Source organism: Lithobates pipiens, unplaced genomic scaffold (assembly GCF_037356315.1).
Source record: "Lithobates pipiens isolate NorthernLeopardFrog02 unplaced genomic scaffold, aLitPip1_a1.2 Scaffold_22, whole genome shotgun sequence".
Lineage (NCBI taxonomy): Eukaryota > Metazoa > Chordata > Amphibia > Anura > Ranidae > Lithobates > Lithobates pipiens.
Window position 1 is genome coordinate 281,335,636 of NW_027507784.1, and position 15,041 is coordinate 281,350,676.

A 15,041-nucleotide genomic window follows, 5' to 3' on the forward strand; every position below is an offset into this window, starting at 1 on the left:
GCGTTGGAGCACACCGCAGCTCACTACTGTGTGTTGCTTTGGGAAAAAAGGGTTGGACATTTTTTTGTCCATTCTGATGTGTTGAAAGCCCATTCAAATAAGTGGGCTGCTGTAACACAACGCAACACACATTTAGGCTGCTTTGAGACTGCAGCCACGGCCGCGTTGGCGGTAAAGCACCGCTCGTTTTAAGCGGCGCTTTACCTTCATTTTAGCAGAGCTTTTCATCTGCTAGCGGGTCGCTTTTAACCACCCACTAGTGCCCAAAGAAGGGGTTAAAAGTGTCCGTGTTGCAGCTTTTCATTCATTCCAATGGGCAGCGGGCGGTGTAAGCCCTTGTACACACGGTTGGAGATTCCGACAACCAAATCCGTCTGAGTTATTCCGACGGATTAATTCCAGACAAGGTCTGGAAGTGATGTTGCATACACACGGTCAGACTAAGTTGTCGGAAAATCCGATTGTACATAACGTGATGACGTTATTTCGTTACAACGGGATTACGTTCAGGCTAGTAGCCAATAGCTTTGGTCTAGGAATTTGATCTGAGCATGCGTGGCACTTTGTCCGTCGGAGTAGGCTACAGATGATCGGAGTATGTCCGATCGGAGCATTTTGTCGGAAAATATTTCCGGCAAGTTGGAATAGTTGGTCCGACGGATATTCCGACGTAAACAGTCCGATGCATACCACACACAGTCGGAATATCCGCCAAACGCTCCGATAGGAAACATTCCTACTGAATCTCCGACCGTGTGTACAAGGGCTAAGAGTGCTATACAGCACTCCTACGCCACCCCAAAGATGCTGGGGTGGGCTGGTTTCCCCATCCCACAAGCGCACCGTCCCAGTGTGAAAGCACTCAGGCTTTCACACTGGGGAGGCATGAGAGGCAGTTTTCGGGCGATTTATAGGCGCTATTTTTAGAGCTAAAACGCCTGGAAAAACGCCTTTAGTGTGAAAGTAGCCTAAAGCATGAGGTGGAAAGGGGCCTTAGGGAATTCTGTGCCATCCAGATAAAAGGGATCAGTAGAATCAGTATGGGAAGAAGATTAACAGAAACCTATTATAAAGTCTTAATGCTGATTCATTCATTTATACACACCAGCATTTACTTTGTTTTTTAAAGTGTAACTCCACTTTTGAGGAAAAAACACTCCCCTCTGGGTGATCTATGTACATTGCAAGGATTTTAACAAACTTTGTTGTTGCAGATTCCTACCTTTTGTTATTCTAAAGAAATCCCTGTGTGTTTCTCTGTGCCCATGTTGGAAAGTGAATCTAATGGGAGTAGTTTCATAATTATCAATCAGCTGTGTGCTTGTAGGTCTCTAATGAGGAAAATTGCAGGGTCTTCCTATTAAGCCCCATACACACTATCAGATTTTCTGCTGATTTGTTTCCTTCAGATTTACCAAAACCATGTAGTAGAAGGGCCTGCCTGATTGCATACAAATTTAAACTCCTAAGGTTTGACCTCATATTATATGGTTTTGGTAAATCTGAAGGAAAAAATCAGCAGAAAATCTGATAGTATGTATGGGGCTTTAGGAGTATCTCACCAAAAATTAAATTTTTACTGCAGGGGATGCCTGAAATCTGACTTGTATCTCAATGCCGTGTACACACGAACAGACTTTCTGACAGCAAAAATTTGAAATTTTGTTCAAAGGTTGTTGGCTCCAACTTGTCTTGCATACACACGGTCACACAAATGTTGGCCAACAATTACAAGCGTAGTGACATATGGCGAGCCGAGATAAAGGAAGTTCAATAGTCATGTGATATCTCTATTACAAATGCTAGTTTTACAAGATCGAGCGCTTCTGGGTCGTACTTGATTTCGAGTATGCGTGAACTTTTGTGCGACTAACTTGTATACACACGATTGGAAAGTGCGAAAACAACGTTTTGTTGGCAGAAAATTTGAGAACCTGCTAGCCAAAATTTGTTGGCAGAAAGTCCAACAACAAATGTCTGATGGAGCATACACACGGTCAGACTTTCAGCCAACAAGCTCACATCCAACATTTCCCGTCGGAAAATCCGACTGTGTGTACGAGGCATAAGGCAGACTTCTGGGGAAATCAGTGAGCCAATCACACAAGCAGGAAATGATGTTTCTGGGGGATGTTCTGTATACATTCTGTGTACAGATCATCTCCAGGTAGCCATATTGCATTTTTAGAAAATTAGAGCGGCTGCAGATTGAAAAGGAAAGGCCATTTTTAATACCATTCAATTACAATATGACTTGTGTTGCAATTGTATACGCTATATTATTTTTTCTTTATTTACAAATTTATTTTATTTTTTACCCACGAAAGTGGAGTTAACCTTTAATTAATAGAAACGCACGATTTATATATTTTTTTTATTTTAAAAAGCAGAACAATGTGTAAAGAGCTACTAAAAAGTAATAACACAGGACATTAAATCATGTTAAACATGATCATAATACCATAGGAAACAACTGATATTCTTTTTCCTGTGTTCATTTAAGAGGCAATTCCAAAGTTGAAAATCACCAGTGTCTATGAGGCCTTAACAGAGCAAGGCAAAGTGCAAAGGCATTGTGCAAAGTACAGTAAAAATAATAAAGTCTACATTTATACATCTTATATTTTGATGTATTCTATATCTCAATAAAAGATCCCAAACTAATTCCACAGAGTGATCCATTAGGAATACGTTCATAGATCTATATTCATAGATTGATAAATTGAAACTAGATAATTCTGCAATATATACTGCACATAAAATGGATCTGGTTATTCTGGTGCCAGGATTTTGGTGCTGCACGCTATTGGCAATGTGATGTGCAGCAATATAGGAGTTAGTGTTAGATGGTTCGGTTGTTAGGGTTAGGGGAGTGTTAGGAGTTTGATGGTTGGTGAATGTTAATGGTGTGTGGGGGAGGGTTAAAGTGTACAGGAACCCTCACCTTGTAAAACAACCTATTCAGTTTAAAATCAAAATGCAAGGAAAACATTTGTGTTTATGTATAAAAAAAAAAAAAAAAATGTATAAACACCTATTTTCTTTTTTTTAATAAGTGTTCACATTACCTCTGTTGTCAGCTGCATAAAGGGTTATAGAGGTGAGGGTGTAGTAGACACGGGGGGGGGGGGGGGGCATCAACAGAAATAAGCGTGCAGGCAGGCTAATCTCCCACCACAACCAGAAAACTGACCACGCTGGGAAACATGTCTATGCCTAGTGTGGCCAGTTTGAAATAGAAAAGCGGTGGGGCCTGCAGGATCACCAGGTCACAAAAGTCACAAAAAGGAAGTAATAGCCTAGGAGAACAGGATATTTTTTAACACAAGTACATGGTATAAAATACACATATCAGGGATATGAAATGTTGAGGTAACAAAAACACGTTAAGTCCTAAGGTATCATTTTACGGGTTAAGGGTTGGGAAATTTGGTGTTAGGAACATAATGTAGATGTTAGGTTATGTGTTAGGGTTGGGAAGGACAAGCGTTTAAAGATCTTTTTAGCAATTAAGTGGTAAGAGCTGGTTGAAGGGTATGGAGTAAAGTGTTATTGGGTGCTTTAGTGTGATATACATTGTTACTGTAGCTTGTCTGCTACAACATGAAAACTAAATTTAAACACTTAAGAGCTCCACACCAAAATGACCAACATCAGACTCCCTTTACTATGAAAAAAATGTGTTCCCTATTTTTTTGCTGTTATGTACATTTAAATAGAAGATCATTTATTCATAGAAGCATCGGATGTTCCGTCATATCAGATTTTACTTGCTACATTAATTCAGATGAATTCTAGTATGAATTCCAGCCAGTGCCAAACTTTCTGGTGGAATAAAGCTGGCCATAGATGAATGTAAATCATCCGATTCATCAAGGACCAGAAGAATTGTGATCTGTCAAAATCCATTCCAACTCAAGAGAAGTCAATTTAAGGATTGGCTTCTCTTGAATGGAATGTTGGAAAATTTGAATTCAATCAGCACATTAAGCCAATCGGCTGCAGCAATTAGTAATTTTGTTTTGCAACACTGGGCATAGTTATGGGTTATCTACTTTATCTTCATGTAGGAGTTGCCATCTTTATCCAAACTGCTTTGTTGAATTAATAAATGTTTAGTTGTCTGACTTGAATCTAAGGCATACGGAGGCATATGAAAAGATGTATTCTCAAAAGTATATGAAGTTGAAGGAAATTTTTGAAGACTAAGATACTTGTTAATTGTGAGCTGTTCTTGAGTGAAAGAAACCTGATCCAGATGGCAAGGAAAAAATGCCCCATTTATAGGGATTGTACTATTTTCAAGGTTGATGAGTGGCACCTTATGTCCATGCAAGTTTTCCAGGTTCCTCAAATGCTCACATATGTCAAAAGTCAACGCTAACTGTCTACCTTCATGTTTTGAGGTCATGTTGTTGTTATTGTTAGCACCCACTGATCTCTTTATTGCATTAAAGGTTTTAGCTCCAATAGATGGATATTTTTCCTTTGTTGATTTCACAAAATTCTTATATATGAGTTCCATTGACCCTGAAGAGAGAAGCCTATAATCTTGATTGTTGTCGAAGTTTGTGTTATTTTCGCAGTGTCCGTCCCTTAAGTCATAATTTTCACAAATACAACCATTCTTATCTGAATAAGCATTGTTTTGGCATATAAGACTTTCAAATGGTTTGTATCCTGAGTCAAGAATGGAACAGTTTTTTGCTCCTGAGGTTTCACTTTCTTGAATTGCTTGATCAAAGCTTTGATATCCATTACTTTCATGCACAGAAGTGTCATCACCTTCTTGAAGCGTTTGTTCAAAACTTTTATACCCAGATATGTAACACCCAGTCTCTGGATGATTTTCTTGTACTGCTTGATCAAAGCTTTTATATCCATTCATTTCATTCACAGACATTTCATCACTGTGTCGAACTGCTTGGTCAAAACTCTTATATCCGGACCACTGGCACCCAAGCTCTGGTTCGCTTTCTTGGACTGCTTGATCAAAGCTTTGATATCCTGACCCTGTACATAAATAAGTTGGACCAGGTTTACTTTCATGACATCGCAATATGTTTTGTCCAGATTTGGGTTTTATGTTTGGTTGAAAACTGTCCTCCCGAATATGTGAACAAAGATATTTTGTGTTGTAATACAGACTATTATTTGGACTCAACTGCTGTTCATAGATTTTATATTTGTCAAGAACTGTGTTTTTGGAGAAATTGTCTGGGCAAAAAGTTTTTGTTGTATTGATCGTAAAATCTTTTCTTGCTTCAGATACAGAATTGGCAAAGCTGTTATAACCTGGACTTGTTAAAGGGTTCCCCTTACTCTGATATGAGTCGTTCTTGATACTGGCTTGTGGGCTGTATGGTATACAGTCTATTTCATTGTGCGGCCATCGGTCAAAGCATGACATGTTGACCACATCTATATTAGGAGAAGAGTCCACTGCAAAATTATCAGAGTCATAGTTGTGGGATCCACATTTCCAGAGTCCTGGGATATTTAAATTGTTTTGTTGTTTCTCCTCTTTATAAAATCCTGTATGTAAGTTTTCAAATGTATTTAACTTTAAGCTTGATGAATCACTAAGAATAGCAAAAAACATATTGGTAATAGCTAGATCTTCTTCCAGTGGAAGATCTTCAGCCTTATGTTCTGCTTGATCTTCTTGAACTGGGTTGTTTTCATCTTCTTCCTTGGGGTTCATTTCAAAGCATCTCTCAATATCTTCATTACTTGGTTCGAAAATAAACTTTTTACAGTCTGAATTTATAATGCCAATGAAAGGGTGTCGGATAGTGTCATGCTGGGTGAGCTGGCTGCATCTGGACTTGTGGGCTTTGACAATTCTGTTGAAAAAATTTCCACTGAGAAGAGAAAGAAGAGTGTTAATCTGATAACAACAACAATGTTTAAAGGCAAAAAATATGGAGCGTGAACTTACCAAGATTTTTTTGCAGCATCTTTTTTATGTGGAGTTAATTGATGTTTCTAAATAGTAAAATGATAGCATTATTTTAGAGGGAAATTTGGAGGAATAAAAATACACACATACAATCTTTAGGTGTCTATTATATTAACAGAAAAGGGAAAAAATATATACAGTACAGAGAATACAAAACATGATTTTAGGCTTATATTTTCCAATTTATGGGGAACAGTGAGGATCTGGATAGAGATTTCCAATATTCCTAAAACTAAACTCTAGGCAAACCGCTAAATGCCCAGATATAATTTATATTTTTGCAACTGCTTTAAAGTGGTTGTAAACTCTCCCCCACAACTTTGTCCCATGTAAATAAGCATAAAAACCCTAATGAACACTGCTTGTAGATATCTCCCTAGTTGCATAGTATTGTTGTAATCATTTTTGTTCTTTAGAATTACGTCACTGAGCATGTCCATATCTCCTATGATTTACGGCACACTGTGTGCTTTTCTATCTATTATCAGGACTTCCTATGGCACAACACTGAAATCCTATGAGACTGCATAATCACTGAGAGCTTCCTACTGCTCCCCTTGTGACATCACATGGAGTGGAAAAAAAGGCATCGGACAGCATTACTGCAGTCTTATCAGCTGAAGCTCAGCAGCGCGGCTCTTCCAGTTCTATACTCCTCCTCCTCGCCTCCTCCTGTCTGTATATGTACAGAAGAACATCAGAGCTGAGGAGGAGGAGTCGGCTTCAGTGAGGTCTTTGAGGTGTGCAGCCAGTCAGCGGGGAGACATGTCGGCTGCCACAGAGGGGGCGATTGCTGCATGTAGGACACGGGGCAACCCGCAAGAGATGTGGGGCAGTGTCGGAGCTTGCTCCCCAGCACTGTGCCCTGGGAATTAGCTCAGCATGTCTAAAACGGATTTTGCTTTGACCAGGGTCCCCCTGGTCACAGAGTTACGGCACACTGACCATGTGACATCACATGCAGTGTAAACCAGGGCATCGGACAGCATTACTGCAGTCTTATCAGCTGAAGCTGATACGACTGAAACAGGCAACCACTAGATAATCGGCACAAGTAAATACTATGAAATAAAACAAGTCAGCTATGAGCAGGAAAGCAGGGTTGCCATAGAAACGTTGGATTGAGAAGGAGGCTTGGCTAACAGTACAGGAAGTGCTCAATGTAAAGCTGGAAATACACTCCACTGTTGACTCAGAAAACAATACTTAAAGCGGAGGTCTACCCTAAAGTGGACCTTCCGCTCATTGGAATCCCCCCCTCCGGCGCCACAATTGGCACCTTTTAGGGGGGAGGGGGGTGCAGGTACCTGTACAGTACAGGTATCTGCACCCACTTCCGGCGTAGATTCTGCAGAAGGTACGCCCCTTTCCGCAGAATCTACGCCCCTTTCCGAAAGTCCCCCGCTGCCTGCTGGGAAACACACGGATCCCAGAGACAGCGGGGACCATCCTCATTGCGCAGCACGACTTGCGCATGCGCAGTAGAGAACTGGGAAATGAAGCCGAAAGGCTCCACTTCCTGATTCCCATACCCAAGATGGCGGCGGCAGCACCCGAGAGACGATCGAGAGATCGGCTTCGGGTGCCGACATCGCGGGTGCGCTGGGCGGGTAAGTGTCACTATTTTAAAAGTCAGCAGCTGCAGTATTTGTAGCTGCTGGCTTTTAAAAAAAAAAAAACGGCGGAACTCCCGGCGGACTCCCGCTTTAAGATGGAGCTGCCTTACCCCTGGAAACAAGTTTTTTAAAGTTTCTTTAAACATTAAGTAATTTGCGATTTGGGCTAGATTACAGTGGCTATAGTTTGATAATTACTTATTATAATGGACTAAATGAAAAGAAGCATCCGAGTGGGAGAGTTTACTTCCTCTTTAACTGCCTCTGCCAGGCAGATGACACACCTTCTTTATTACAGTTACAAGCCATAGAATGAATACAGTAGTGTCCTCTCTCTACCCCTAGCCTGCTGATTGGACAGTTAAATAGATGCATGAGCCTGATTAGGTCATCTTTCTGCTCACTCTACTCTCTCCTCATATCAGTATGCTTCAGCACATGTGCATGTAATGAAGCCATCCATAGAGCAAATTTCTTTCTTGCAACCATGGGCTATATTAGCCGCTAGAGACAATCACATGTAAAATCAATCAGGCTGGTATTACCCAAGTTGATTGATTGAATCTCATCTGGTTCCTGCTGAACCAGCCAGGATTTGAACCTATGGCCGGCCTTGCACATATTATTGGCACCCAGTCATGAACCTCCCTCTTGGAGGCTGAATGTTGTTGTATAGAGGACTGTAACAGGCTGATATTAAATCAAATTCAGACACTTACATTACTTGCATTTAATAAACACATGTAATGATTTATTAAAAAATACAGAGCTGCAGTCTAACAGAGAGAAGAATTTTCTCTGTTTCGCTCTGCTGACAGCCCCTCTCAGTTGAAAAGAATACCAATTGCTTCAGAGTAGTGAGTCACTTGTTGCTGACCCAGTAGATGACCTAATCCTCGACCATGCATCACATCAGGCCATGAAGGTGGTATCTGACCATTTAAGGTTTCCACAAATATTAATGATCTGGCCTTTATACCATACAGAATATGGTCGGATGTTCTAACAATGCTGCACAAACATACATGTTCACATTGGGTGCTATGGACAAGAGGCACTCTGCTTAAACCACATATCAGTTGCAAAAATTCCAGCAGCATCCATTCACCAACTGAGAAGGTTCAGTAATGGGGAAAGGCCAAAGGACAAGAGAGGCCCAGAGTAGAACCCCAAGGCAATAAACAGAGGTCCAGCATGACAGGGGTTAAAGGGGCTTGGGGCACAGGGAGTTAATAGCAAGGGGCGTTTCTGGGGCATTACTCAGGGCTGTTCAAATTTGTATGGGGGCTGGGTGGAGCTTTGGGGGGAAGTGTCTAGAGAATGGAACAAGGGGGTGGTCACCAGTCGGAAGGAAGAAGAGTGTGGAACAACTTCCCAGCCTTATGCCCCACATTTGGTGGGTATTTAGAGTTTTGTGGACTTGAGTGTCCTGGGTAGCCAGTTGTAGCAATTGGTGGGTGCTTTTTAGGTCATATGGGCACAAAAAAGTATGGTGTAGGGACCCGTCTGAGGTACGGCTCCCAGTTGGTGTACGGGTACCTGCGAGTTGTCTCTGAGTCAGAGGTCTTAGAAGTGACTAGCAGGTACAGTTTGGTTTTATGCCTACTGGGACCTTGGGCTCCTTTCTTTAATTAACTGGATGTTATTTTTTGATATGTTAAATATTGGATATTTATATTTTGGTTAATTAAAATGGCTGCTATGGCCAATTCACTCCAATTATGTGTGGTGTGGTCATTAGATGGAAGGGTGGGGACATTGGTATAGCAGGTAACAAGCCATGTTTAATACCATAGCCATGTTTTTTGATCATAAATGGAATTGGTTCTTTAATGTCTGCAGTTGTCTTTACAGGTAAAGTATAATCAAAGGATGTCCCTTTTATTTACAGTGCCACAATATAAGATGCTAGCATCCAAAATAACGTGCCGCCTATTCTTGTGTCTTACCAAATGCTGCAATCTGTGTTATGTAGTCATGTTATTTAACCACTTCGCGCCCAGGCCAATTCTGACATTTCTCTCCTACATGTAAAATTCCTAATTTTTTTGCTAGAAAATTACATTACATTACAAAATTACCCCCAAACATTATATTTTTTTTTAGCAAAGACCCTAGAGAATACAATGGCGCTCGTTGCAACTTTTTATCTTGCACGGTATTTGCGCAGCAATTTTTCGAACATGTTTTTTTCAGAAAAAAAACTGTTTCGTGCTTAAAAAAAAAAAAAAAACAGTAAAGTTAGCCTAATTTTTTTGCATAATGTGAAAGAGGAGGATACGCCGAGTAAATAGATACCCAACATGTTACGCTTCAAAATTGCACGCGCTCGTGGAATGGCGCCAAACTTTGGTATTTAAAAATCCCCATAGGCGACGCTTTAAATTTTTTTTACTGGTTACATATTTTGGGTTACAGAGGAAGTCTAGGGCTAGAATTATTGCTCTTGCTCTAACGTTCGCGGCGATACCTCACATGTGTGGTTTAAACACCGTTTTCATATGTGGGCGGGACTTACGTATGCATTCGCTTCTGTGTGCGAGCTCATGGGGACAGGGGCGCTTTAAAAAAATTTTTTTATTATTGTTAATTTTATTTTTATTTTTTTAGTTTTACACTTAAAAAAAAAAAAAATTGATGACTTTTATTCCTATTACAAGGAATGTAAACATCCCTTGTAATAGGAATATGGCACGATCGGACCTATTTACAGTGAAATATGGGGTCAATAAGACCCCATATCTCACCTCTAGGCTGGAAAGAATAATAAAAAAAAAAAAACGATCCTGGCTTCCTAGCCAGATCGGCGCCGTTAATTTGAATACCGAGGTCGGGCGTGACGTCATAACATCGCGCCCGGCCTCCGAACGATCATAGAGACTCCAGGGACAATCTAATCCGCCGGAAATCTCTATGATTACTTGCTGGGGCCGGCGGATCCTGTGACCGACTCACCGATGAGTCGGTAGAAGCACCGGAGGGCGGCGGGAGGGGGGGGCGTCCCCTCCCGCCGCCCATAAGAACTATCAAGCGGCGGAACAGCCGCTATGATCGTTCTTATGGTGCAGGGAATCGCCAGCTAAAAACGGCAATATCTGAATGATGTCTGTGGCCTCAGGCATCATTTAGATATAACCACTGAAAGCCCATGACGTCAATAGAAGTAGTGTGGGAACCAAGTGGTTAAAAGAAAACTGTGTGATGTTTTATTGGCCCTTTTACAAAGCAATATTATTTTATTAGAAATACTAGCTCACCTGTATCGGTTTCCTCTTGACAATCATGCTTTTTTCAGGGTTTGGAATAGTATCCCACCATTTCTTCTTGTATCTGAATATAAACAGATATGAGCATATTATTATCCGTTTACATAGGGAATCGACAATCTAAAGGCACATCCAGTATGTTGGCAACTTGGCATCAACAAAATGCATCATAAAATTGTCTGGTATACTTGATATAAAAACATCAACATATCATTACATCACCTGTAAATACCCTTACTTTTATATTGTTTATTTGTAAAATGTAAGCACCAGAGATATGCATGATTGAAATAGATTATCTAAGTGCCAAACACACAGTTGATATCTATATAGCTGCAAATGTGAACAGCAACCTGGGTTCTGTGCCGGTTTACATATATGCAAATTGGATGTGTTTTGCACCGTATCTGATTTGCATGGTGTGTGAAATAACATTTGTTTCCATTGAAGCTGTTCACATATATGCGGTGCATCCGCAGTGCAAATTGAAAAAGAGTCTGCATTTTCTGAGCACTACAGTGCGGTTCAGGTGCGACTTCTATGGAAATGCTTCTGAATCACACATGTCATCAGTTCTGAACACGATTTAAAATTGAGAAAATAAAAACAGCTTGGTCCCCCAAATCCATACCTTACCCTTCGGGTCCAAAACTGATGACATGTGCCATTCAGAAGCGAGTACCCCCCAAATTCCATACTAGACCCTTATCCGAGCAAGTAGGCCAGGAAAAGGGGAGGGGGGGCGCGAGCCCCCCCCCTCCTGAACCATACCAGGCCACATGCCAGATCCCGGGCTCTCTCCCTTTGTGAATGGGTATTGGTTACATTGTACCCATACTTATTCACCAGAACAAAGTATCAAAAATAAACAGAGACAGTTTTTGACAAGTCCTTTATTAAATAAAAAAAACAATGTCTCCCAAAGTAAATCCAGCATCAATCACAATAAACACTGCCACCGTTGACCCAAAAAAAGAAGGTATGAACCTGATGCTGGCTCCTGAACTCTCAAATCTCCGCCGCCTCCCACCGCCAAATAAAATAAGGGGTGGGGGCACCCAGTGATGGCAACCCCCACGTTGAGGGCTTGCGGCTGGGTATGGTTCAGGAGCTCGCTCATGCCCCCCTTTCCTGGCCTGCCAGGCTGCATACTCGGATAAGGGTCTGATATGAATTTGGGGGGGGGGGGCTCCCTTTTTTTTTCTTTTGGCATGGGGTTTCCCTTAAAATCCATACCAGGCCCAAAGGGAACCCCAATGCTATTTTTTCTCAAGTTATATTACTGGCAATTCTTTTGTTTACATTCAGCAGAGAACTTGACTCTGATGAGTCATCAGTCGTTAGAAACACAGCAGCCAACCAACTATTTTGAAGAATGCCAGCTTCTGCCCGCTCTTACAATTTGCATCAGAATCTTATCTAAATTGCAGCTGAACAGCTACTTTGAAAATGTGGACATTTGCAGTGAAAACAGATCTAAAATTCACATCGCACATACAAAATATGCAGGGGGTAATTATTTTACTCACTGTAAATGAGCCCTTATGTAGCTTTAGGCCTGATGCAGACTCTTATGCACTCTTATGCAGACTCTTATATAGACTCTTATGCAGTCTTATATAGAGTCTTATATAGACTCTTATATAGACTCTTATGCAGGTTGCAGTTTTCATATTGCAGGTGCATTTTTTAACCGCTCCAGCCCGGGAAGATTTGACCCCTTTCCTGACCAGAGCACTTTTTGCGATTCGGCACTGCATCGCTTTAACTGACAATTGCACGGTCGTGCAATGTTGCACTCAAACAAAAATGTTTTCCTCACAAATAGAGCTTTTTTTTTTTGGTGCTATTTGATCACCTCTGAGGTTTTTTTTACTTTTTGTGCTATAAACAAAACAAGAGCATTTTGAAAAAAAGCTATATTTTTTACTTTTTCTATAATAAATACCCCCCCAAAAATATTTCAAAAAAACATTTTTTTTCTCCGTTTAGGCCGATATGTATTTTTCTACATAAATTGCAATAAACGTATATTGATTGGTTTGCGCAAAAGTTATAGCGTCTACAAAATAGGGATAGTTTTATGGCATTTTTATTATTCTTTTATTTCATTTTATTAGTAATGGCAGTGATCTGCTATTTTAATCAGGACTGCGACATTATGGCGGACACATTGGACACTTTTGACACTATTTTGGGACCATTGTAACTTATACAGCGATCAGAGCTAAAAATAGCCACTGATTACAGTGTAAATGACACTAGCAGGGATGGGTTAACCAATAGGGGGCAATGATGGGGTTAATTGTGTCCTAGGGAGTGATTCTGTGGGGGGGGGGTGGGCTTCAACTCACATGACAGCAATTGGGAGAGTGATCTCTGTCATGTCACAAGGCAGAACGGGGAAATGCCTTGTTTATATAGGCACTTCCCCGTTCTGCAGCTTTGTGACACGATCGCCGGGAGATCGGCAGACATCGAGCACGCTAGTACCACCATTTAAAGGGGATGCCCTTTGAGAAAGTCATGATGATGAAGCGCAGCAGAGCGTGACCTTACAACGACCGGAAACCACATGCGTTCCAAGACTCAGAGCGCTGAACCGGAAGGAGGAAGTGTTTGATGTTGAGATCATTATGATCTCCACGGGAATACACTCTGGTCTTTCAGCCTTTGAGGAGAACGGTTAGTTCAAAGCACGTGTATAAAGAACTTTGACCTTGAGCTATACGATCACCGTGGAACCGGCATTGTGACATTGATAATCAAATTTTATTTGAAGTACATAATAAATAGTTAAACTGGACTATACTATGTTGAGTCTCTTTTTCCATGCTCTTGGATTTTGGAATTGCCTATAGGGACATCCCATCAGCGCCGTCTTTAGCGCAGGGCAAACGGGGCACCTGCCCTGAGCCCAATCTTTGTAGGGGGGCCCGCGCTGCTACCCGTGAATTGGGGCCCCGATGAAGGTTTTGCAGAGTGCACAGAGGACACGGGAGGCTGTATTCCCATGCTAGCCAGCTGAGAGTGGGTGGGGCCGGGAGCTCCACTGACGCTCTGACCCCGCCCCTGTGCAGCCTGGATGCTTGGAACAGAGCGGCTGTAGTGAGAGACAGTAATCGGAGTGGGAGCGTCAGTGGAGCTGGGGGGCTTCATTGACGCTCCCACTCTGATCACTGGCTCTCACTACAGCCGCTCTATTCTGAGCATACAGGCTGGACGGGGCGGGGTCAGAGCGTCAGTGGAGCTCCCGGCCCCGCCCCCTCTCAGCTGGCTAGCGTGGGAATACAGCGTCCCGTGTCCTCTGTGCACTCTGCAAAGCCTTCATCGGGGCTCCAATTCACAGGTAACGGGGGCCCACCTACAAAGCATCAGTGGAGCTCCCGGCTGTTGTAGTGAGAGCAGAGATTGGAAGCCCCGCCCACACACCTCTAAATGTATGTAGTGAGTTTGGCTGGCCAGATATGTCCTTACACCCATAAAATGCCCGACTGCTTAAACCCTAAGCTGTGTTATTCAACTGTAAAGCTGTGCAATGCTGAAAGTTCTCTGACCATCACCTGTATAATGTCCGCAGTCTCTGATTGTCTCCTGCAGTATGTCCACAGTCACTGATAGTCTCCTGCAGTATGTCCGCTGTCTCTGATTGTCTCTTGCAGTATGTCCCCAGTCTCTGATTGTCTCCTGTAGTATGTCCGCAGTCACTGATTGTCTCCTGCAGTATGTCCGCTGTCTCCGATTGTCTCTTGCAGTATGTCCCCTGTCTCTGATTGTCTCCTTCAGTATGTCTGCAGTCTCTGATTGTCTCCTGCAGTATGTCCGGTGTCTCCGATTGGCTCTTGCAGTATGTCCCCAGTCTCTGATTGTCTCCTGTAGTATGTCCGCAGTCTCTGATTGTCTCCTGCAGTATGTCCGCAGTCTCTGATTGTCTCCTGCAGTATGTCCGCAATCTCTGATTGTCTCCTACAGTATGTCCGCAGTCTCTGAACCTCTCCTGTAGTATGTCTGCACTCTCTGACACTCTCTTGTAGTATGTGTATTAATGTGCTCCATTGCTCAGTGAGAGGTAATGATGTGCATTAACCTGTAGCAACCAATCAGCGAACAGTAGTGATCTGCTTTAATCTCTTTTATTCAACATCATACTTATGTTTATCCATTTATCTGTCCAGTATTTTTGCGTGTATGGTGGAG

At 42.0% G+C, this 15,041-nt stretch overlaps 1 protein-coding gene across 1 annotated transcript in view; it reads right to left on the bottom strand.

The window, feature by feature from the left end:
• Nucleotides 1-2,360: 2,360 nt before the first annotated feature.
• LOC143924697 (interleukin-4 receptor subunit alpha-like) overlaps nucleotides 2,361-15,041 on the bottom strand; it is a 52,212-nt gene continuing 39,531 nt past the window's right edge. The window contains exons 8-10 of the mRNA XM_077449114.1: nucleotides 10,836-10,908; nucleotides 5,942-5,988; nucleotides 2,361-5,864 (exon numbers count right to left, since the gene is read on the bottom strand). Coding sequence (XP_077305240.1) covers nucleotides 4,052-5,864; nucleotides 5,942-5,988; nucleotides 10,836-10,908 — 1,933 coding nt within the window. The 3' untranslated portion in view covers nucleotides 2,361-4,051. The remainder of the gene's footprint in view (nucleotides 5,865-5,941; nucleotides 5,989-10,835; nucleotides 10,909-15,041) is intronic.